Source organism: Pezoporus occidentalis, unplaced genomic scaffold (assembly GCF_034315485.1).
Source record: "Pezoporus occidentalis ecotype Australia unplaced genomic scaffold, CSIRO_AGI_Poc_V1 ctg127, whole genome shotgun sequence".
Classification (NCBI taxonomy): Eukaryota; Metazoa; Chordata; class Aves; order Psittaciformes; family Psittacidae; genus Pezoporus; species Pezoporus occidentalis.
This window is the reverse complement of record NW_026913071.1, coordinates 1,048,008-1,071,518: the sequence shown is the minus strand read 5'-3', so window position 1 is coordinate 1,071,518 and position 23,511 is coordinate 1,048,008. Positions and strand designations below refer to the sequence as shown.

At 41.2% G+C, this 23,511-nt stretch overlaps 1 protein-coding gene across 2 annotated transcripts; it reads right to left on the bottom strand.

Moving 5' to 3' along the window:
- Positions 1-1,793: 1,793 nt before the first annotated feature.
- On the bottom strand, positions 1,794-23,023 carry ACSL5 (acyl-CoA synthetase long chain family member 5). 2 transcript variants are annotated; one of them, XM_062607858.1, is made up of 21 exons: positions 22,936-23,023; positions 13,625-13,810; positions 12,971-13,079; positions 12,236-12,300; positions 12,056-12,157; positions 11,630-11,729; positions 10,255-10,433; positions 9,516-9,548; positions 9,227-9,278; positions 8,592-8,665; positions 8,069-8,146; positions 7,741-7,875; positions 7,132-7,266; positions 6,960-7,055; positions 6,545-6,617; positions 5,528-5,616; positions 5,330-5,446; positions 4,753-4,896; positions 3,675-3,776; positions 3,223-3,294; positions 1,794-2,768 (listed from the first exon to the last, which is right to left on the bottom strand). In XM_062607858.1, the coding sequence occupies exons 2-21, from the start codon at positions 13,778-13,780 to the stop codon at positions 2,628-2,630; spliced, it is 2,052 nt and encodes a 683-aa protein (XP_062463842.1). In that variant the 5' UTR covers positions 13,781-13,810; positions 22,936-23,023; the 3' UTR covers positions 1,794-2,627. The 2 variants fall into 2 exon arrangements, with proteins under 2 accessions (XP_062463842.1, XP_062463843.1); XM_062607859.1 differs by lacking the exon at positions 22,936-23,023 and adding an exon at positions 19,660-19,762.
- Positions 23,024-23,511: the final 488 nt, after the last annotated feature.

Sequence of the window (23,511 nt, the reverse complement as noted above, 5' to 3'; positions counted from 1 at the left end):
TATACTTCTATACTGTAGACCAAATGGATCAGTTTATAATGGACAGCTGCTAGAGGAGAGCTTTTTAAAGCAAGTAGAGAAGATTGGATGTTAGTTTTTAACACCAGTCTGTATAATGGGTAAAAAAGTTGCAGAGAATTAAGCTTCATTATACCTATGGTCATCCTTACCTCAAATGTTTGTTCACTGGGTATAATAGTGCTTCAAGCCTGCTGTAGCATTCTGTAGCGCTTCAACAATAGCCTGAAGTAACTGTTGTACTGTTTCAATGCAAGTGTGGCTAAAGTGCTCCTGTTTTCTGTTCCGATCAATATGGCGTAAGCAGTTCATGTGACAGAAGTGGCAACCAAGAGACCAGTTTCAGACCAGTTTACACTTGAGTTGCTATGTATGGGTTAGTGTTCAGACAGTTCCATTACTCACTCAATTCCGTCATTGTAACAGCTACTAGCAGATGCCACAGACATGAAAAATCTAAAGCACTGTGAGAAGAGACTTAATTGTCATTAAGAGCAAACCAAATTCCCAGATTGAGGTTTCATTTTCTGAAAGGGAAACCATCTCTGCGGTATTAAGAAGTGACCTGTACAAAGTCACTACTTTCTGAGGCATAACATGGAGAAGTAGGCATTCTCTACTCAGTTCACAAATGTAAGCTGAATGAAGCGATGTGCTTGATACCTGGACACTGCTAGTTGAAGGGCCCACCAGAGTGCAGGGTTTCAACATGCTGGCAGATGGCTGTAGAGAAGTTTCACTTGTTGATACACCAAAACAGTGTACTTTTCTGTCACTGCAGCAGGTGGCATCATAGGATTCAGCATCGAGTTTATACGGAGCTCAGTTGCCTTATGTTTAGTGTCCTCAACCCAATTGCTTATCAGAACCCAAACCCAGTCTCAGCGTAATTTTTTTCTTCTTTCTGGTTCCTTTTTCACTCCCCAGTCCCACAATGGGGGAAAAAGATCAAGCCAGCAATAACTTTTAAGTCACATTGCTTTAAGGAACCATGGGAGAGATAAGCAACACTGTTACATGCACTTTCAGCATCTTAGAAGCCTTTACAGCCTCAGGTTATGACAAGCACAATAAGTGACACAAAAGTTACCTGAAAAAGCCAAAGTCTTTAGCCTAGACTAGAAACAGAATTGGGCTAGTTGCTTTTACTAATCAAAGCTACAGATGCCTCAGAGCTTTCCTGACCAACACATCTATCGGTTGCTTTCATTTTGGGATATCTGACCAAAAGCACTAAGTACAACGTAAAACAGCCACCAGTTGTGGGAGCCCGGCACAGACAAGGAGAACTGGCAAAGGAAAGCTGCATATACTCCTCCCCTACTTAACATCTTTGTTAGCACTGCATTGCATTTGACTGATACAGCAAACTACTTACAGGGACAGCAGAGACAGCATACACTGATGATTAAAGACGTCTTCCTAAAGATAGAGACAGTATGCATCCTGCCTGAAGAGGTTTCTAAAGAAGCAGCTTTAGCCCTAGAAAATGATACCTTATGCTTTAGTTCATGTGATAGACTAAGCTGGAAGAACAAATTTGTTGAGGACTTTGGCACATTACACCTTACACTACAAGAAAAGGAAAGTTGAGTAGAGGAGTAGCATCTGGTCTGGCACTGTCATATTGCCTCATGGCTTGAGCAGTGATAGCAGAGGAAACAAGGTAGCTTTCTGCAGCAGTTGCGTTGGAGCTATGCAGCCATACATAACCAGGCAGCAGTAAACCTTACAACTGTCTGGCTGCAGCAGAGAAACAAGTCACGCACACAGGCTTTGGTTTAATTGTGCAGTTACAATTTATTGCATCTTATATCCTTAGGAATGACAGCTAAAAGTTTTCCACTTACCAGACTCACATTTATAAGTGTGGAGGCTTTTTAACTGCCATTGCATTTGAGAACATGTGCAAAAACTGATCCAATGCCTCCCGTACTAGAGTATAAACTATGTTTGCCTTAGACATATGTACTTTGGAAACCGGATGATGCCCATTAAAAACAACCTGTACTGTGTGGTCCAGGGTTAGAAGCAGGAAATTCACATCTGTATTTGCTGAACAGATGTTAAGTTCCAATTCAGATTGTGACACATCAAGTTGAGACAGGTATCCCAAGTTGACTAGCATCCCAAGTGAAAACTGAAGTGTTATTTTCCTGCACTTGGTTTTAGAACCATCTTCCCCCACCCAAAATGTAACTTCATGAAAAACTTCAGTTTTATTGCAGATCAATCCACAAAAGGTCACAATGGAGTTTATAGCTGGAGCAAGAAAACAAAGATTTGCTTTAGACAGTGAGATGTGCACACAGCTGCTTTTTAAAGGCTGAGGGCCTTGAGTTTTTTTGCATTTCAGTCACAGTCCAAGGAAGACCAAAGTTCTGGCTTTGCCTAGACAGCTGATGCTCAGTCCTGCACCATGTGAACACTGCCAGTTGTCAGTTATACTACAGCCATCTTCATCTGAAAGCCATTTTTCCCAGGATACCAGAAAAAAAATACATTGAAGTTCTCCTTGCTCCCTTCCACTCATGCCTGTGTCCTCCATAGGTCATGTAGTGTCACAGATTCACGTGGATACTCCATGCAGTTTAATTTAAACCAGCCACTTACTCCTCTGCACTTGTATAGAGGGCCTCAATCTGCTTCTGGAAGAGTTTAACAAGCTCTGCTCGCTTTGCCTTCAGTGTTGGTGTCAAGAGTCCGTTTTCTACAGAGAACATCTCTGTGTGGATGTACAGGTCTTTAACCTGTGAAAAGAAACTATTTTAGCAACTGCACTTACACAGTGCTTAAACAGTTAAACAGTTATCCTGTTTACAGAGGATAAACTGTTCTTGTCACCTTCCTTGAACTCAGTGCAATGACTCAGTCTCAGGAGTTGCCATTAAATAAATTGGTTTATTTTTTGATGAAGTCAAACTCCTTTTGGCTGACACAGCAAGAGGAGAGGCTGGAACTACAGTACAGCTCCTGCAGCCTATGGTGAATCTCCACTCTATCTCTTGGCAATTACTGCTGTTGCCCTGTAGAGCCACCTGTTTGCTGATCAGAAGTTACTGTTTCACTGCCTACTTTGGTGAGTAGTCTGAGGTAGCTGTCTTGGGTCCCATCCTGACACAGCCAGTATCAGGAATGAAGATTTCCCAGCCATTGTATTAGCAATGCAAGTGCTTGTGACAAGCAGGATGTAGAAGTACTCACTTGTTCAAAGGATTTAAGGCCAGCCTCTTTCCCCAGTCTGACCATATCTTCTAAGATAGCTTTCTTCACGGTCTAGAAGAAATAGAGCATGAAGAGAGTGGGCAAAGCTGTCATTTTGTAATTGCAATTCAAGACCATACCAATTGCCCAGTCAGTGAAAACTGAAGTTGGCAAGAACACATGTATATATTTCAACATTCAAGATTTATTATGTTAAGGCCACTGTGACTTCACATCTTCTCATTAGAAAAGCAGCCGTGATAGCCCTTGAAACATCAAGAGACACCTATAGTTGGTTCCAGTTTTTAGTGTAAGTAAGTCTGCCTGCATGACTCACCCAGTATTGAGCCAATTTAATTTACAAAAAAGGTAGAATGAAGTCAAAGCAATGCAAGACTGGACTTCAGGATTAAGTTCTACCTACAAGCCACTAAAAACATTAAGTTACTCACTGGATTTTTGCAGAGATCTTCATAAGAACCTTTTACTCCTAGTTTTGCTGCAAATTCTGGAAGTGTCTCAGGATCAGGAACCACTATACCTATTAGAAAAGACTGAAAACAAGTGGAAGCAGTCATGTTGAGACCAGGAAAAGGCATGTTAAATTGTGTGTGCTTAATTGTAGACAGTGCCTCTATAACAACCCGCATCTATAGCCTCATCTGTTCCAAGAGTTTGGAAGGTAGCTACACAGACTTTAAGTCACTTATCAGACAGCAGTAAATGTACTAATGCAGGGGGTTTTGTGTGCTGAATGCTCCAGCAATTGCTTTTGGATGGTTTACAGATTGAAGAATGGCCTCTGCTACCGTATGAGACGTGTGTGGAAAAGAAGTGGAGAAACACTCCTCCTATGAAGAAAGGCTGAGATAGCTGGGGTTGTTCAGCCTGAAGAAGAAAAGGCTCCAGGGTGACCTTATTGCAGCCTTTCAGTATTTAAAGGGGTCTTATAAGTAATATGGCAACAAACTTAGTAGTAGGGCCTGTTGCAACAGGACAAGGGGTAATGCTTTGTACATACACCTGTGCAACTAAAAGAGGGGAGATTTAGACTAAATATAAGGAAGAAATTCTTCATTGTGAGGGTGGTGAAACACTGAAACAGGGTGCCCAGAGTGGGTGCCCCATCCCTGGAAACATTCCAGGTCAGGCTGTAGAGGGCTCTGAGCAGCCTGGTCTAATTGGAATGTCACTGCTCACTGCAGGGGGATTGGACTAGATGACTTTTAAAGGTCCCTTCCAACTCAAACTATTCCATAATTCTAAATTCTTCAGAGCTGACCTGACCTGACATACTTATCACACACAAGTATGTAACTAGCCTTTACCCAGAGCTTGAAATCAAGCTCTCCTTTTCTCTGGTATCAGTTGGGAAGGCTATAGGTCTGAACAAATAGTCCTTTAAATATGGCACTCTGGGAAGCAGATCTTGTTCAAGGACTCTCTTGCATGTGCATGCCTTTGTACTTGATCTTCCAGAATTCATTGAGGGAAGAGTCTTGCAAGATCCTCACTCCTAACATCACTTACCCTCAGGCTTTCCCCATGTACAAAGACCTGGGCTACAGCAGCACTTCGGACATAGACATTTTCTATCTTCTCTGGAGCAATGTATTCTCCTTGTGCAAGTTTAAATATATTCTTCTTCCTATCTATGATCTTCAGTGTTCCATTCTAGAAGTTAAAGAAAGCCATTAGTTTCAAGTCTCTGTCTTGCTTTTATAAGAAGATAATAGGTTACAGTTTGTTGCATGAAAGGCACATGCTAGTCTGAAACTGGTTTCTCTATAGAGCGAAGGAGGCACTTGGTCTAATCTCTCCAGTTAGCTCAGGACATGATTGGACAGCTCCTTCATTCTCCTCTGGGAGAAACCAGGATACCTTGCTGCACTTCACTGTGGAAGTGACAGTGTTAATTACTGGCCTAGCAGGTGTTATTTGAGATCTTATAACCTAATTGGTCTTTGGAGCTTTGCCTGGAGTTACTTTGGGAATGATCATAAAATACTGTGTAAGGCTTAGAATTCATTTCTCCAGTTTTTCAGATTACTGTGAACTAGCCAGGAATTCATATCCAAGGAATGGTTTGTATTAAGCAATTACTCACTGGCAACCACTTCCCTATGTCTCCAGTGTGGAGCCATCCATCTTTATCAATTGCTTCTGCTGTCTTCTCAGGGTCCTGCAGATAACCCTTGAACACATTTGGTCCTTTAATGCAGACCTACAGCAAGCAAAGAACATTGTTAGTCAACAGTGTCTTACATTCTAGTATTTCCTGACACATACAGGAGATAGCACCTACCTCGCCTTCATTGTTAGAAGAGAAGTAGTTCATTTCTTCCACGTCATCTAGTTTTATAATATTACAAACCAGAGGCGGTCCAACATGGCCTGAAAAAAAAACCCAAAAAAAAAAACCCAGACAAACAAAAGACAGTTATGTTTGGGGGATTCTGCTAGCACTTGGCCCTATTTGGTCTAAAGCTACAAAGACTAGGTATTTAAGTAATATGGGAGAACTCAGATGTCCCCAACATATGAAAGGCCTCAGTGATGGTAGATACTTAATGGCACTTTATCACTGCTTTAGCAAGAACCAGTGCTGTTTAAAGGATTCTGACACTAGACACTCAAGGAAGTTATTGTAATGCCATTTTCAGGCATTTAATGCAGGGTAAATAGCAGCTAAGTATCAACTATTACAACCATTTATTGGTGTAATTAACCACACCAACCATGTAGCACTCTTGCCTCCACTGGATTCCCTCATAGACCCTGGTATTCACTTGCATTTCATCCTCATTATGCTCTTTATGCAGTTATTATGTTACCAAAGATAACAATCAGAGCTTGACTTTCAAATACCCAATATTAAAAACATCCTTGCTAATAAGAAAGCCAAATCTTCAAGGTCAGGTAGTCCTTCAGGAAAATAGTCAAGTACCATGTCTGATATTTTAGTCATTATTCTTGGAGTAAAACAAGTTACTTGGGAGCTAAAGCTAGTTTCTTAGAGCCATTTGGGAAGTCCTTGTCCAGTTTTTCCAGCTCTGTACAGACAATCTTTTCTTGTACACTGGGATAGGGTCTAAGCTAACCTATGTCACTTAGACATAGTGTGACATGAGAGATCCTCATGTACTTGAGTCAAGATCTTTCTTTATCTGTTAAGCATACAGGTAACTGTTACTACCAAGAATCACTCTAAACATAAGTACCCAGGATTTAACTTTTATTGAACAAGCAGTAGAGCACCTAAGCTTGTTTGCCACTTCCTGCTGATAGCTATGGGAGATTTTCCAAGTCTCAGCTACCATACCTGTTGTCCAGTCTCCAGGCATTGAGAAAGTGCATCCAGCTGAACATTCAGTCTGGCCATAAGCTTCAAAGATCTGTGTAAGAAAGGAGGAATATTCTTTGAACAAACCATTGGTGTGAAAGAGCTCAGTTTCAAGTATGCCTGTGTTCGAGTCTTCTTCGGAAGGAAGCCAAGACTTCTTGGTCTTATTGGTGCAACCAAATGTTCAAGTTTACCTACCCAAACCTTGCTTTGGTCACCTAATTCTCTGAACAGGACAACTGTGTTCTCACATGTAGTACACTGGGAGCATATTGGGCTTATCAAGCAGCCTGTAAATACTGAAGACTGACAGCAATCTTCCCTGAACAAGCTGGGCTGGACCACAGTTGTATTATTGGTCACTTATTTGGGCATAATCAAAAACTCGTCTTACCTGACAGCCTAATGCTGCTCTAAGAAATGTCAGGACAGAGGGAGATATAGGAGCTGCGCCTGTTACCATTATACGTACTCTTCCACCCATGGTTTCCTACAAGTGAAATAGAAGCCATCAGATCGTCTAGTTCTACATGGCTCACCTGGTATTTACACATAGAATACCTTACCTGAACTTTTTTGAAGATTAACTTATCCCAAATGCTGTCATTACGAATTATGCCCTGTTTTATTTCAGCCATCTTCATAATCACAGCAAAGTTTAACAGGCAGCGTTTCACTGGGCTCTTTGCACCGCTTTGTATCTGCAAAGAAAAGTATTGACGACTCTTGGGTTTAACACCCATGTCTGTACATCCTGTTCTCGTTTTATTAGGAATCACCATATCTTTGATATTCTTGGGTCCATCTTCACTACTGCCATGGTCTGGGTTATGAACCAAGGGACAACACTAATCTGTGTTACTGCTGACATATTCAGCTCATACCTTTGATGGACAGAGATCCTTCTAGCTTTGAACTTCCTTCATTTGAATTTCAAAGCAAATGAACATCTCATCTTTGAACAGCAACAGGCTTAGCCCAGTCATAACTGAATATGCTGTTCTTATACTCCAGGTCATAGGGCTCTTTCCATCTCCTCAGAGAGGATTTTAAAGAATTCTTCCCGCTAAGGAGTAATTTACTAGTGGTGATGATGCATTCAATATTCATTTAAACTTGTATGCTTGCTTAGATATATGAACATGAAGATGATTTGGCTAAAATTGCTCACATACCTTGTCATATATTCTATTGAGCAGTCTTGGTACAACTGGAAATAGTGTTGGCTTCAAGGTTTTCATATCATCTGTTAGGAACTTGATGTCCCCTTGGAAGAAGCCCACTTTTGCTCCACAGCTGTAGACCACAGCCTGAAAATTGACCAAACAAGTCAAGGGTAATTCCTAGCTTCATTAGCCATAATTATTGTCTATGGAAAGCAGCATGATTTTCAGTGACCAGTGGGATGAAAGTTCTATTGTAAATAGCTTTTGAGAAAATACAGGCCATTGTACCTTTTACTATTTGATTTATAGAAGCTCAGATGCGTCCATCTGTACATACCTGTACAACTCTCTCAAACATGTGAGCCAAGGGCAGGTAGGATATGACAATATCTGAACTTGTAATCTCAACTGTGTTCTAGAAGGAAAACAAACAGACGTAGGTTAGCAGTTCCTATGCCTGCTTGAGTTAGTTAAGTAGAAAGCAAGTATAGTTTGGATCAATTTGAGTACTTTCAAACAGACACTTCAATGACTGAAGCAACCCAGATCATCCATCACCTCTTCAACATTTGCAGATGTAACTCTGCCATACTAGATCAACATAGTTTTGTTTTGGCAAGACTTGTAATAACGTAGTTTAATACTCTTGGTACTTAGGACTGACTCATTCTAGAATAACTTCTGTATGGAAGTTCTTGTTCAAGGTTAAACCAAGTTTCTTGCAATATCATTGTCCCATTGATATATGGGCATGTAGGAAAAGATGAGTTTCCTGTGAGTGAGTGGTTTGCAGAAATGCCCAGATTAAAGCTAGTTTCATGACTGACACAGCCTAAAGGTCACCATTAGCAGTAGCCTACCTCTGTGCATCTAAGGAAGGCAGCAGCATTTGAAACAACATTTTCATGTGTCAGCATGGCTCCTTTAGGGTTACCTTTGGAGAGATCAAGCAAAGGTCAATTGTGGCTCCGACTGCTTATGCTGTCAGTTTCCCATGTCTCGTTTGACTCAGTCTGAGCTATGTTTGTATTAGGTTTAGTCATAGCATGCTTTGTCTTAAGAGATCACAAATATGCCTCATCTGGAGCACTTTCAGCTAGGGGTATTATATAGAGGAGAGGTCTATTGAACCAGCAGAGTAATTAGGAATAACGTTGAGAATGCTACAAGATATTTCTCTAGCCCCCGTTGATCAGAATACACACCCTCTGAAAAATAGAGAGTCTTAATGTTAAAGATTGACTGTTTAACTGTGTAAGACAACATGGATTTGGCTATTCTTCTCCCCAGCTCTAAGGAGCTTTGTCTTAGTACACTTGACTTGTAGCAACCGTGTCCTAAGTAAAACTGAAGTAGTTGGCTGACAGTGTTCTCATTTACTGTTTTACTTCTGTGTTGTTATAATTTCCTTCCATGCTGCAAAGCTATGTTTTTCAGCCCAGGGAGTTCATTGTAGTGGGGAAGCACTGCTATATATATATATTTATTCTCTTACCCGTGGTTCCACTGGTAAAACACACAATGCAAAGATCTTCAGGCTTAGGAGGCTAGAGGGAAAAAACACAAAGTTATCAGGGTAAGGATTATGTTTATTATTTATGTATCATATTTAAGTTATCATTTACATACCCTAACGTGGGATGAACTAGGAATTCTCTTTAGAAACAGCAAGACAAGATGCAACACAAAATAAATCCTGACAGCTTCCTCTACTAGCAGCATGGCAAGAGTTCTTTCCAAAGACTACATTTACAGGTTTGTAACTGTTCCACAGAGATACTTACCACTGGTTCTCTGACGTTGTTTCTTCCAAGCTCCTGTGTTAGAGAGAAAACACAGCTTAACAATTGCAACAGAAATATATATGCAACAGTAGATGAATAGGTAATTGCATTCACATGCAACACTTGTTTTTACTTTGCCTCTTGATATTCTGTCTCAGGGAGAGCTGGTGGTCTTCCTGATCTTAATTCCTGAATTTCCACAACTTGGGAAAGCAGTCTCCTGGGGTTGTGGAAAGCATGAATTAAAATGTGTAGGAAGCAGTCAGAGCTACTTAAGGAATTTGGAAGTCCTGAGTGGAGAGATTTCATTTTATTTAATGTAGGCCACATCTCTTAGACTTTGCATTTATGCATCACATCTGGAAGGTTAAGCCCAGTATTGGGATGTCAAAGCAGCCAGTAATTTGCATTTACAGTTCAATTATACTCAACTGTCAGCTTAAAAACCTGACAAATCCCATTACAACTACACCATAAATTAAGCTAAGGAAGTCTTCAGTTTCATGCATACTGACTGTCCACAACACATGGACATAACTTCAGTCAATGGTCTGAACTTTGCAAGTTCATTTGGCTAAATATATCAATTTTCAAGATAACTGCTCATCAACATCTCAGGTACAGGTGTGACAACTGGATAATGCTTACATCGAAGTGTCATTGTTGCCAAAGGAGATCCAGATGTCTAGCTGGCAAGGTATTCCTCTGCAAGATGAAGCAGAAGCCTTTAGTCACCTACCTCAACCTCCTGCAGTGCTAGAATTTCAACTCCCACTTTAGCTCCTCTGTCCTTGAGCTCTTTATCAAAGAGATCCATAAGAATGACAGTCTTCAGACATGGTGTCTTTCCTTGCTCACAGTTCTCAAGCAAGACCTGTGCCTTCTCTGGCTTGTCACAGATCACTATGCCTATGTCAGCTACAGAAAAGAAATTACATTTCAGAAGTCTGTTTAGAAACCATGAGGCTAGTGACAGCTCAGCCGAACATACATTTAGAACATAGCATTGTTTCTAAAGCCATTTGTTTGTTCATATGGATTTAGTGGCTGGCTTGCAGTGATATGAACATTCCTCCTACCATGGCCAATTGATTGATCAAACTTGAGATTTTGGCTGTACAAAATGCTAAGGAACTGAAGATGAATCTTCAGTCACAGTCAAGAGCGGCATTTAAACTCTTGATGTTATCATAAAAGCTCAAAGTTTTCCTCAATGACTGTTTAGCAATCTTCTTCAAATCTAAAGAAATTTAGACCTACTTGAAAGAGGTAATCAACATTATTCAGTTTATGCCTCAGCTTCCCTACCTGTAGAAGAGAGTTTTGTGCAATTGCAGACACATTTCCCATTAAGTCAGCTGAGGAACTGAGTTTGCCTGAACATACCAGTTCCCCATTAGCCTAGTAGGTAACAGCTGCATAGTCCCAAGGCAAGACCTGTTTGCAAGGCTCGCCAGCATAACTGTTGAAGCAATTTTGCATGGAAATCCTGTTTATGGGTTGAATCCCAGATCATTGTGACAGCAGTGGATGTCCCCTCCTCCCCTCCCATATCTCCCGACTGGAAGGAGAAAGCCTGAACATTTATTCAAGCTTCCTCACCAGTTTCTTCTGTGATGGCATGCTAGCTGTTGGTTCTGTAGAACAGCAGGCCCTAACCAGATAGGTTAAACAGATTTAGGCATATCTTTACCCTTCCCTCCTCCACTCTTTACATCCTACAACTTTAAATCAGAGACACACATCTAGTCTTAATTTGCATGCAAGACTGTCTGCATTGTCTGGTTGTTTGGCAATGTGGGAGTTCAGGATTGCAAAACCTCAAATAGCAAATAGTTGGGCACTTTGCTTGCAGGATGATGCACAGGATCTAGCAGGTCTTCAGTGAACTTGCAGTTAATACACTAGGAGAGATAGAAAAGCCAGTGGCTTCTTCTAGGCATTGACCATGCTCCCTGCAAAGCAGCTTCATTTACAGAAATTGTCTATAAAAGTATATGAGCAATAAGGTTAAAGCTACTCTGATTTTTGCATTGAATTCCCTTGAACTTCAGCCTTCTCAAAACAAAGCTTCTTAGAGAAGTCATTATGAAATAATGGAAGTCAGTATTTACCTTTCTTAACAATATATACAATGGCCTCTGGCCCCAGAGTGTCGTAGAGTGGAACAGCAACCATTGAGTAAGTGTAGCAAGCATACTCTGAAATGATCCACTGAAAAGAGAAAGCAGTACAGCTAAGGAAAACTAGCAGCTCAAGACAGGATTATCTGCAGATTTCCTAGCTTGACTAGCCCATGCACACAATAGTAGTGGGGGTTGTATAAGGAGGATGTGTACATAAGATTAAGAGTAGTGGGGGTTCAAGATCATTGTATTATGTGTCTGGCATGTATGTGCTTAGTCAATAATAAAGTAACTGGGAAAGAAAAGCCAGTTGTGATTGTTCCTCAAGTGGCCTCAAACTCTTTAAATACAGACCCTCCCCTCTCCCCATGGTGTCAGAATATTCTGGGAAAGAATATTCAGTTTGTTTCTTACCTCTGGCCTATTCTGAGCAAAAATGCCAATGAACTGGTTTGGTTGTGGTTTGCAACCTTTTTGCAGAAGCCCTGATCCCAGGTGTTGAGCCTTGTCCAAAACCTGCAAGATCGTTTTCCAAGACTTCAGTGTTACAAGACAGGACCCCAAATGAAATCATCTGTCATGTACAGTACTCACCTGTTTATATGTCAGCCACTGATAAGGTTGCTTGGGTTTTCTGTAGCCTAAACAGTTGCCATTTCCTAATGGAAGAGTTCAGAAAAGCAATAGTAAATAAAGCTCAGTACTGAAGTTGCACAGCACTTCAATGCAACACTAAGTGGGAAATACTTTCAGTCAGACATCCAGCTAATGGCACGGAGCATGGAAATGCTGTGTCCACAGTTAACGATTCTGCCCAAGCCAACACTGTAGGACTGCTTGCCTTATCCTTAAAGGCAATAGTTCCAAGATCTGTGGATATTTTCCCATTTCATAACATACATGAGATTGAAATAGCTTGCAAGCTATCACTTATTGCCATGCACAGGACCCCCAAAGTCACATGTGCACAAATTCATACCTGTTTGTAAAAATTCATTCGGTAATTTTACACTGAAAACCACATAATGAGGCAGAACAGAGGTGTTGCCCTGCAACTCCCTCTGATGTTTAGTGTCTTCTGGCTCTTCACTGAACTCTACCATCTTAAGCTTCTGATGTTTGTTCCTGCCCCGTCTGCCAACTAAGAGTGCTTCTAAATCAGTGTGCATGTGGGGGGAATATGGTCACTTGTCACTCTACCCCACAAAAGGCTAGCCAAGCTTTTGCTATCCTTAATTATTACTACAGACAAGAGCCAATGCAAAGGAGCTTGGGATAATTTTATTTACCTGTGATAGGCAAATATTAACTGGCAGATGCAAAGCTTACCAGAAGCATGCAGTCCTCTCTGGAAAACTTCATACAAGGTTTTACTATCTTCATAGTAATAAGAAAGTAGGTTATTGTCTGTCAAGAGTGCACCTCTTCTGGCTCCTCCCTAGGAAAAGAGCATAGTTATGAAACAGTGCAGAACAGATGCAGTATCATTTAGTTCCTTAGCCATTCTCCCAGCAATTGCCTTTGAAGCATTTCAATAGCTTTGCTTTGTTTGAGGAAGTCTCATTTTCCTTCCTGATTTTGATCTGCTCAGTCATATGCAAAGGAATTTTCTAAATGGCCTCTAAATGGATTAATCTTCCATTACAAGTTATTAGAGAGACCTTGACTAAGATTGAGTGCTACCACTTGCTTAGTTGCATGAAGCCTAGCACCAGCCTCAAAGCTGATGCAAAGGATTTAAAATACAGAAGAAGTCAGTGACAGCCAAGGCCATCTGGTAAAGAGCCCACCTAATCCTGTTGGCAAGAGCAGCTGCTTCCTACTCTTAGTGTCTTAAGGTTTCCCTTCTCCCCATCATACTCTTGAGTTGTACACCTGGGAGAGAAGGCTGTGTGTATCAGTTTCCACCAATACCCAGAGTCAGAATGGATCAGTATTTAGATTAAACTCAAAAATAATGTATTCCCACAAATAGAGTATTACCTCAATTCCTATTGACTGCTTGTTCAAGTCAACAGGAGGCAAAACAGGCTTTGGCCTGCTTGCCACCCACAGGAAGACGCCAGCTCCAAATACAATAAGACTAATCAATGCTGGTGTTGGGAGTGGTGAGAACAAGACTTGAAGTATCCAGATCATTGTGCTGGATCAGAGGAGCCAGAGTTGAACCTGAAACAAACAGGAAATTCAGTAGACGTGAGCTAGAAACGCTCACTACCCATGAGCTATGGTTCCTTCAGCAGTTTGTTAAACAATACTACAAATTATTTCAGCAGTTTGCTCCTAAAGAGTCCTGGTACAATAATAAAGCATGCTTATGCAATGCTTTAAGCCTCTTAAGAGATCGCAAGTCACCTGTCCCCATTAATCTTAATCCATGCTGCATCCACCTCCACAAATCACTGAAGCCTGATGAAGTCAGACAAGGAACAGGTGTTATTCATTGTATTGAAGAGTATAAAACTTCGGTGGAAAAACAGTATATAATTTCCCAAATGAAGTATGACCCAAAAATGCCTACAGTTCAGTGATGTGAGCAGCGGAAGTAAGAAAACATTCTGCAATAGAAGGGGATATTGCTAAAACAGCAGTGGTACTGCCAAGTTAAGTGTTTGTTACATGTCCTGCAGACTTATATATGTACAAGAAGTATCTCTGTGATCAGCTGCTCTTGCTGGAAAGCAGGGTTCATGCTGGATAAGTATTTCAGACAGTGAAAAAAGTGTTCAGCACGAGATACAGCACAAGGCAAAACTGTTCAAGTTACTAGGAAGTTGTGACCTAGAAGCCAATGTGTGCGATGAAAATCTGGCTGGGAAACAGCAGCACTTCTGCCGCCTGCATCCTTCAGAGTCTCATCCTTCAAGGACAGGAAAGCAAAACCCAAGAATGCAGGATTTCTTGGAAGTGACAGAGGTCTACCTCAGCCTCCTCCCTTTGAAACAAGTACTTTAATCTCTAAAGTGTTCCGGTATGTTTAAGGTTGAACTGCTAAGAAAATGTAGCATAGGTGACAGCTTTTTGTCTGAATCAACTCAGATTTCACCAACTTACCTTTGCTAGTGTCTAAATAGCTGTGCAGGACGTGACACATCACTCTTTGCAAAATGAATAACCACACCCTGTCAAATTCCTTCATACAGAGTCAAGGGAACCCAGTCAGTAGGCAATATGTCAGCTAGCAACTAACTAAATCCCTGCCCAAGACTATCAGGCATTCTGGAGCAATGGGCTCCAGTTATCCTTTAACTATAACTTCAAGAAAGTTGAAGGAATTTTCTAAAGTTAATAAATTCAGCCAGGCCCCTAAGTCAGAATTCGGGTCTCTGAGCCCAGACTGACCAGAATTAGATCACCCATATCTGATTTATGGGTTTGTATTTTCAGTTTCCAGTGGCTGCATTACTCAGCAGTCCTCACGTGTTCTCTGGTGAGAGAAGGCACGCTTTGCCAGCTCAGCATCTGTGTAAGGAAGGGTACCTCAGAGGACTGTCATCAAGTCCAAGCTGCCAAAACCATGCCACCTACATACCTGAACAGTACCACCTCCCTAGCGCTGGAGCTTTTCTACTCCAAGCCTTAGTTACAATGTGCACTTCAAACTCCTGAACTTAGTTTTATGTATTTAGAGTCCCAAAAAATTGTGCTACAGCAAGAACGGCAGGAACTGCCCTTGGCTTTCTGCACTGCCTGACAGTTCCAGTCACTGAGTATATCAAACCTAGGAAGCATAAACCTGCTCTTTCTACAGCACAGAAGTCACCCATCTCCACACTCTTCCTCTGGGCCTTGATCAACCGAGCCTAGATTAAAACAATCCCCTAAAACCAGGTCTGCTGGTTAAGTTTACATTCAGGGCAAAGGCACTTAACAGTATAGGTTCTAGCGCTGCTTTATTAATAATCTTCAGTCTTCCAAACAAAGCAATCAGCTGCTCTTCATGACTTAGACATTTGGCCTTGTAACCCATTACTGGAGCAGACAGCAAACAGCTTTCTGCAGGGGCTTAAACAGTATCTGGTTTATGGTATGACTCAGCCACTTCCTCTTTTGTTAACAGGAACAAGTCACTTTTTTTTATAGCATGAGCACCGGGTCAGCCTGGTAGAGGTATCTCCACTTTCCAACATGAACAGGAGCTGGATATAAACTTCAACTCAAAGGCCAGTACTAGATCCAAGTGGCAGAGCAAATCACATTTCTACCATCAGTATGTTGGAAGCTTAGCTTGTTGGCAAAACTAGACCTTGGCACATCTATTCTCACATCTTTTCAGACAGATACATGTTCAACTCACCTGAATTTTCATAGAATGGGTTGGGTTGGAAGGGACCTTAAAGCTCATCCAGTTCCAACCCCCCTGCCATGAGCAGGGACACCTTTCATTACAACAGCTTGCTTAAAGCTTGGGCTGTTTTCCAATCTTTTTCCATCCCTACGTAGACCAAAAGGAGTTCGCACACATGACCCTCCCCAGACATGAAGTTTTTCAATCAGTAGTAAGAGGATAGAGCTATATGAAGGCAACAGAGGAGACCACATGCCTGTACAGCTTCACCTTTTTTTAATGGCTGAAGTGTGCTCATTTTAATAGTGATTTTAAGATAATTTCCTAGAAGCCAGGAAGGATTGGTTGGCTTTAGAGTATCATGCTAGAGGAGTAAGCAGAACTGGGGATCAGGCCTATAGCACCAAGTCCTCTCCTATAACTTATTAACACTGCCTAATCAGACTGATCGGCACAGTTGTCTCAAATATCTACTGCCCGTTACATGGCCTTATTTGACAGAAAATTAACAGAGGTCACTTGTCTGACCTTTTTGGGGTAAGGATCAGAGAACTCACTAACCCCAAATGCTCCATGCAGCAGTAGGTAAGTCACTGAAAATCTTTCCATCAGGATATTCTCATCTCCTCACTGACTCACATGCAAGGCAGTTTGTACAAAGACAACTAGGAAGAGAGAGCATCAGGCCCTGAAAGGAAATGATGCTTGGAGCAGAGAGCTCTAAGTCCAGATAGAACACCTGATCAAGTTGTGAAAATCCTGAAGACAGTTAAATGCAGCAAAACTTTTGCCTTCAGATTCTAAACTGGTTCCCCAAGTCTCTGGTTTCTCTTTCTCTCCATGTAAGACAGTAGCCTAATCCTACTGTAATCTAACCAGCATCCCGATAGCTAGTCAAGGATGGGTTTCAGTTATAAGCCAAATGTTTTTTTTCATTTAAAGAAAGACCTGTTGATGGTTTTCTCTCTAAAGCCTCAGAAGTATCATATGTTCACTTGTTTCTAGGGTTTTGTTTTGTTTGGGGTTATTTTAATAGCTGTCTTCGTTAGCCTGCTTACAGACTATATGGGAGAGTCAAAACCCAATATCCTTTAAAGCTACAGAAGTCAGTGTTGCGTCAAAAGAAAAGCACAGATACCTAGATATTGTTTGCAATACACAAAAATAAAAATGCTTTTCATATCTGACAGGCTATTTTCAATTCCTCTACTTTATTAATAGTGTTTTGCTTTTACTTCCCAACCCTCAGATGTGCTTTAGTCACTCCTATCAAAGTACACTGTGTTATTCAAGATGTGAAAAGAGACTTGTCAGCAAATTGTCTCAATTCCCAGTATTAGGACAGTTGTTTCCTACGCCAAGAGCTTCTACTGCAACTTGTCTAATCCAAGTCATTGCTAGTTAATCATCTCTGGTGTCCTCCAAAAGCTGCTTAATCCTGTTGCTCTCAAAGCACAAGAACCAGCAGAGAAGATAAGAGTTCCTGCCCATGGGAAGGGAACAGCTCTACCCTACATCTGTCCTAAGGAGCAACTACAACCAGAGCTTAACCCACAAATCCAAATGCCCTATGCATTTGTAATACCCAATCTATATCACCTAGGTGAAAACTCAACTCAGTGCAGCATGAGCCAAAGCCAGGGCATTTTTGAGAGACACCAGCTTGCACTGCAGGGCAGGTCTGAGGACCAGCTGCTTTCTCAAGCATGCAGGGATGAAGAGCTTGAAACCCCCAAGTTCCAAAGGGCTCAGCTCCCAGTGACCAGGAAAATATAAAATGCACAGGGTGTCTCAAACCACATGTAGGCCTCTTGTGCAATATGACACTAGACAGTTAAAGTATACATGAATTGTCTGCCCTGATCAATGGTCAACGATAAGACACACTAGGCTCCAGAGTGCAAAGGCTTAGTTTTTATCAAAAGAGATTACAGTGATACCATTTACACCCTTGGGTTCAGGAGTACATGTTCTCATTTCTACTGTACCCCCCAGCTCCTTAGTCTCTACAGCAATTCCTTCACTAACTAAAAGGAAGGAAACAGTTACTCCCTATTCTCTCCCAGTCAGGAGATTCTCTCTACTGCAAAGTGACTGAGCTTTGTGCCTCCAAACATGTAAGTGTGAAGAAACAAAACTCAATCACAGTAGTTCTTTACAGACAGCAAAGCAAGGGCCAAAACTCACACAATTTCAGAAGCAATGGTCATACACTGCCTAGGAAAATGCTTTCTAGAGTTTTGCCTAAGAAACAGTTCCATATGCTTTTGAGGTGATCACTATAATTTTTTGAGTTGCATTAGTAAGGTAACATATAATCATAGAATAGTTAGGGTTGGAAAGGAGCTGTAAGAGTATTGACTCTTTCCAAGCAGGAATAGAAGAGTACAGCTGACTACACTGGGGTCACTAATTACTTAGCCACCAGAGCCTACTTTTTACATTTGCTTACACAGTGCAGCCTTTGCTTAGTGTCCTGCAGATGTGAGCCACTGTGCCAGTTCTTGCTCCTTGGAAGCATTCTATCCCACTTTCCTCTAGCAGCAAGGACAAGCCTTGTGTCCTGCAGGGTTTAGGAACACCTAAGTTTTGGCATCCAGAAAGAAGCTAAAGTGCAAAAGCTCAGCAGTGACTGCTGAACAGAGCCACATAAAAACCACAGCACAAATCCACAGCAACTTGCAATAAGCCTAAGATATGCTTTAGTTAGGCTTTGTTTTGAGAGTACCTCTTTTGAAAGTCAGAGCCAAACAGTTCAAGTACCCTTTGATCTTGACTGAGAAGGACTCTCTGCAAGAGGGTGGGAGAGAATGAGGCCTCAGTAACTTACTTTCAGGAAATAAGAGTGCGCTGTGTTTCAGACTGTACATTACAGGCTGTTTCTAGCCCTTGCTCATGAAATACACTGACATCAGAGCTTCATTATATTTAAATAGAAAGGCTTTTTTTAGAGATAATTTTCCTGTGTCTGGTATTATTACCCTTCTATCAGGAGAGTAGCAACACCATGACACTGCTTAGTACTAGTTTTGCCAGCTAAACTGAAAAGTCAAGCTTTCATGTATTTTTCTATATCAGGTTTTCTCCTTGAAAGTGACCTACTCAGAAACAGAACACATGCAACTAGCCCTTTGAGACTTTGAAAAATTAAGAAAAATAGTCAATAAGAGATTTTGTTACTGCTTATCTATTAGATAATACAGGATCACATTCCTGCAAAACATGCATGCATCAATATTATATTAATAGGAAATTATCTCTAGATGTTTAGCAAGCACAGCTTAAAGAGATAAAACTTGAAAACTCACATAGAACTCTTAAGAAGGCTAGAACATCAGCATTAAGCACCTTACATAGCTTATATATAGCCATACAGAGAAAAAGTAGCACCAAAAGTTTTCAGATGCTATTGTATTTTATCACTACATATTATCACCGTACTTACATGCTTGCTCTTTACTCTTCGTGGTGTACCTGAACTTAACTTAGCCTAAGGTTCATATTTACTCCCAATAGCACACTACCAGAGATTCCCTAGGAATCTCCTGAAAAAGCTCATTATCTTGGACCCTACACCAATCAGCACACCTGCACACAGGTTACAGCAAAGCCCATGTAGGTAACAACAAGCAATCCCATCAGCAATAAAACAAATATAAGAAGCACTTCACTACTTATACAGAAAACACTTCAGAGCAAATGTGGAGAACCAGTAATCAAGAACACCTACCATTGTGAAGACAGGGAGGGAAACCAATCTCTTTTCCTTAAGTAAAAGGGAGTCTTACCAACACAATAACAAACTGACACCAATCAGGTAACACTCATTAAAACCTACAGCTAGTTTTCCCTTCCCTGGTTTAAACAAATCAGCAAGGAGAAAAGCATGCTGGGAAGGGAACAGACAAATGGGAGGAACTTGCACACGGGAACTGGAGTGGTAAGAGAAAAAAACACTACAGAGGAAGTTGTTGAGTCTTTTGTCTGTTGATGAAAAGAGCTTGAGGTTTGCGTGTTTTTGAAGAGTCAAGTGAAAAGTAGAACAAGCCATTTTGAAGAACTATTTATCATCTATTGCTTCTAATCTTTTTTTCTGTCTCTCTAAAACTGTACTTTCAATACCAGCACTTTTCTTCCTATAGCTGCAGGTACATTAAATTGAGCAGAGCTTTGTAACCTGTGATACTGAAAAAGTGCTTTGAGTAGAGTCTTTCTCATATACTGCTGCAATGTATTTGCTGGTGGGCTGGATCCCCATTTCTGCTGCTGGTTTTGGCTTATTGGGTTTTAGTGCTTTTCTTGTTTTGTTTTGGGGTTTGGTTGTTTGGGGATTTTTTTTTGTCCCAAAGCTACCTAGTTCTTTCTGCTGTGTAATATAGACTTGCATGTGTGTAATTATTTGCACAACAGTGAATTACGTTTCAGAATTCAGTTTTGTTTCCTGCTAATGACAAGGCTTTTTCTTTGTGTTTTTGCAGTTGCATTTCTTCACTTAAAAGTTGAACAGTTTATAGCTGCTGCAGTTTCCTTTTTCTCTCTGATGCTTGTCTGCTATAACTGTAACTTTGCAGCAAGTTTGCAGGGTGAGAAAGCAGCAGTTTCTCCTATCTCTCTTCTTTAGTACCTTGACCTCAGGTCTTGGAATTGTTTTCCCACTTAACAATTTGCCTGTATGGAAGTTTTTTTTATGCTGCATGATTTCAGTTTAATCTGCTTAGCTAGACTAAGAGTATCTGTGATGGAATAACATGGTACGTACTTGCATCGAGAATACAACCTGTCCTGGACCTTGGCTTGTCAAAACGCATAGCCTCTACTAATCACAACTATGTTTTTATTGCTGCTGTAAACTTTATGCTATTTAGGTAAAGTTAACTTACATTGCAATTGTGATGTTATTTAGCAATGCAGATACACTTTTAGGAAAGCTGAGGCTAAATTCACTGCTTTATGTGAAGATGAAAAAGAAACAGCTTGTTCTGCGTGAAACTTTTCTGCCTTTGGCTTTGCCTACCTAGACCTGTTCCTGTGGCATTTAAGTGAAGTTGTGAGCTTCAGTTTTAATAGTGCACATCAGAGCAACTTCTGCTTAGAGAAAGGCAATACCCCTTACAGAGAAGGGTAAGAAGGCCAGGCTCCCAGCCAGCTCCATTATCACCTTCTTTGAGTACCAATCTGAGGACTTTCCCCCTTCAGATATCTGGCCTCAGGCTGTTATTTTTCCAGGAGAAAGAAAAATAGCAGTGAATTTGCCCTGTCTCTGATTAGCTGTTAAGTAGTGATGCCTGTACCTCATGAGTTGTCTGCAGGTGTGAGAGAACATGCCCATAGCACTGTCCTACCTGACCTGCCAGAAGCCCTGCATATGAAGGTCCTTGCGCTGATAAAGTTATGCTGCATTGCCTGGGCTCAGCGGGTCTCACAGCTCCAACATTAATGAGAGTAAAGGATGCACACAAAAAACCCTTGGGGAGGATAGCTTCTCCTTAATGATGGGTTCTGTTTAATGCTCCTAAATTACAATACAGCTGATGCTCTTTGCCTGGTATGCATAAGAAGTGACATGCGAATTTTTAGGCTTTTCATTTTTGATACTGCCTTAACTGATCTGAATAAACTCTAGATTCTTGAGAGGCATGAATCCACTTATTGTTAGTAATTCTCTGCCAAAAAAATAAAGCAGAGTTGTGAATAACTCAACCTTTGCATCTTTTTGTACGTGTATATACAAAGTATACCTGCATCTTCCTACCCATTAGCAAATTAGGATGAGCAGTAGGTAAAGTATGTATATAGAGCTCAACTTGTTTCCTTCCTGTTGTCACCGTTACAAAAGGTTTGCATAGAGAATAGATGAGCTTTCATAATAAATCCTAAGGTCATGGCACAGCACGAGATTTTGCTATCCAAAGATGCCAAAACATTTCATCCGCCTATATAAAATAGCAAAGGATGTAAATAAATGAAAGGGAAGCATTAGCTCAGTGAAGAGATTTTTCTGTTGTCACTTCAAGACTTGAATCTAACCTTTGTGAGTGTGGGAAGTGTTGGCTCACTTTATTTGAAGGATTTTTGAATTCCAGTTTGTTAATGCTGTAAAAATAATTATTGATCTGCTACACTTTTCAAGGGCAGCCTTCTGGCTACTGTTAAGCAGAGCAACTACACAGGGAAGTAAATAATCTCGGAGAAGGTAGTATGGACAGGACAGTGGACTCGGGGCTTGGAGAAGCAGTGTGCTTTGTGCCAGTTTTCTTTCTTGCAGTTTGGCTTCTGGTTAATATTTGTCTCTGCTCCTTTGTTACATCTGCAGCTCTGTACACAAGAAAGAGCTTGGAGGAGGCTCCATCTCTATAGCTACACCAACCAGTTGTACAAAGGCGAAGGCAGCAGCCTGGTGTGCCATATTCTAAGATCTTGCTTTTAAAATATTAAAAAAGGCATTATAGCCAGCTTCTTTGTTTATAGGGGATTAAGGTCCTATTGGACGTAGTAAATGTTCCCAATAAGCTTCTGTAAGTGATCTAGCATTTGGCAACTTTTTACTGACAAGATTTCAAAGCCTACCAGCGTTACCGTGGAACCAAATGATTCTACTATTTCTGGAACTCTTAGATGTGAGTCTGAATGGGAGCCTGGCACTGGCACTGCATGCACTGTATCTTTAAATAGACATAACTAACAAACTGATAAGAAAATGGCTTCGGCCTGGACATAGGTTTCCAGTTCCAGCCATTCTGTAGCAGCAGGGAGTGCTCAGGTGGCTGCTCTGATTCAGGCTGTGATTTCTCCTAGGCCACCCCTGAGCCCAGACTTCCTTCTTTAGTAACATGCAGCCAATTACACAGTTGTTGCCTTTAGCAGCACACAGTCTGACTAGAAGAGCGCATTGGTTCCAGGCATTGCAGCAGATTAAGGCTATTATCCCAATTGCAGTACTTCTCTGCAGGAGCAGGAAGTCTAGGACTTGGGAAACGCAGGCTCTGATCAGAAAAGATTTGCTTACCTTCCTTCAGTGCCTGAGGGTGGAGGGCTGGTACAGCTTGCTTCCTTCACTGCTTTACAACTCCAAGTGGGTGTTCAAGGGTTGGTGCTTCGCCAGCTCCTGTGGCAGGACTAAGCCCCGAATCATCAGTGTGTGGCTTTAATAAACAGGCAACACTGCACCCAGGTAACCTTTGAACCTGCATTGCAACAGGTTCAAAGGTTAAAAAAAAAAATTAAATTATTCCTGATCAAATATAAAGAGCGATTTCGGCAGGTTAGAAATGTGTGTTTAAACACACAGCTCTTGCACAATAGCTTTAGAAGAGAGCAGTGCGTTTTGAAAGCTAACCCTAGCCCTGCAAAAGCTGCACACTTGAGCTTTTAATAGGACTCTCATTCACTCAGACTATGCGCAGGGCACTGAAAAAGTCTTGTTCCACTGAGAAAAGGTGCCTCTTGGATCATACTTTGAGCAAGAAAACTTGTTCTGACACTTTTCCCTGCTGGTTTGTGTAGGGGACTCTCCTTAATCATGTTCAACCACTGTGGCATGGGTTTCCTTTGCAGCTCAAGTGGCCCATGAAATAGTCTGCTC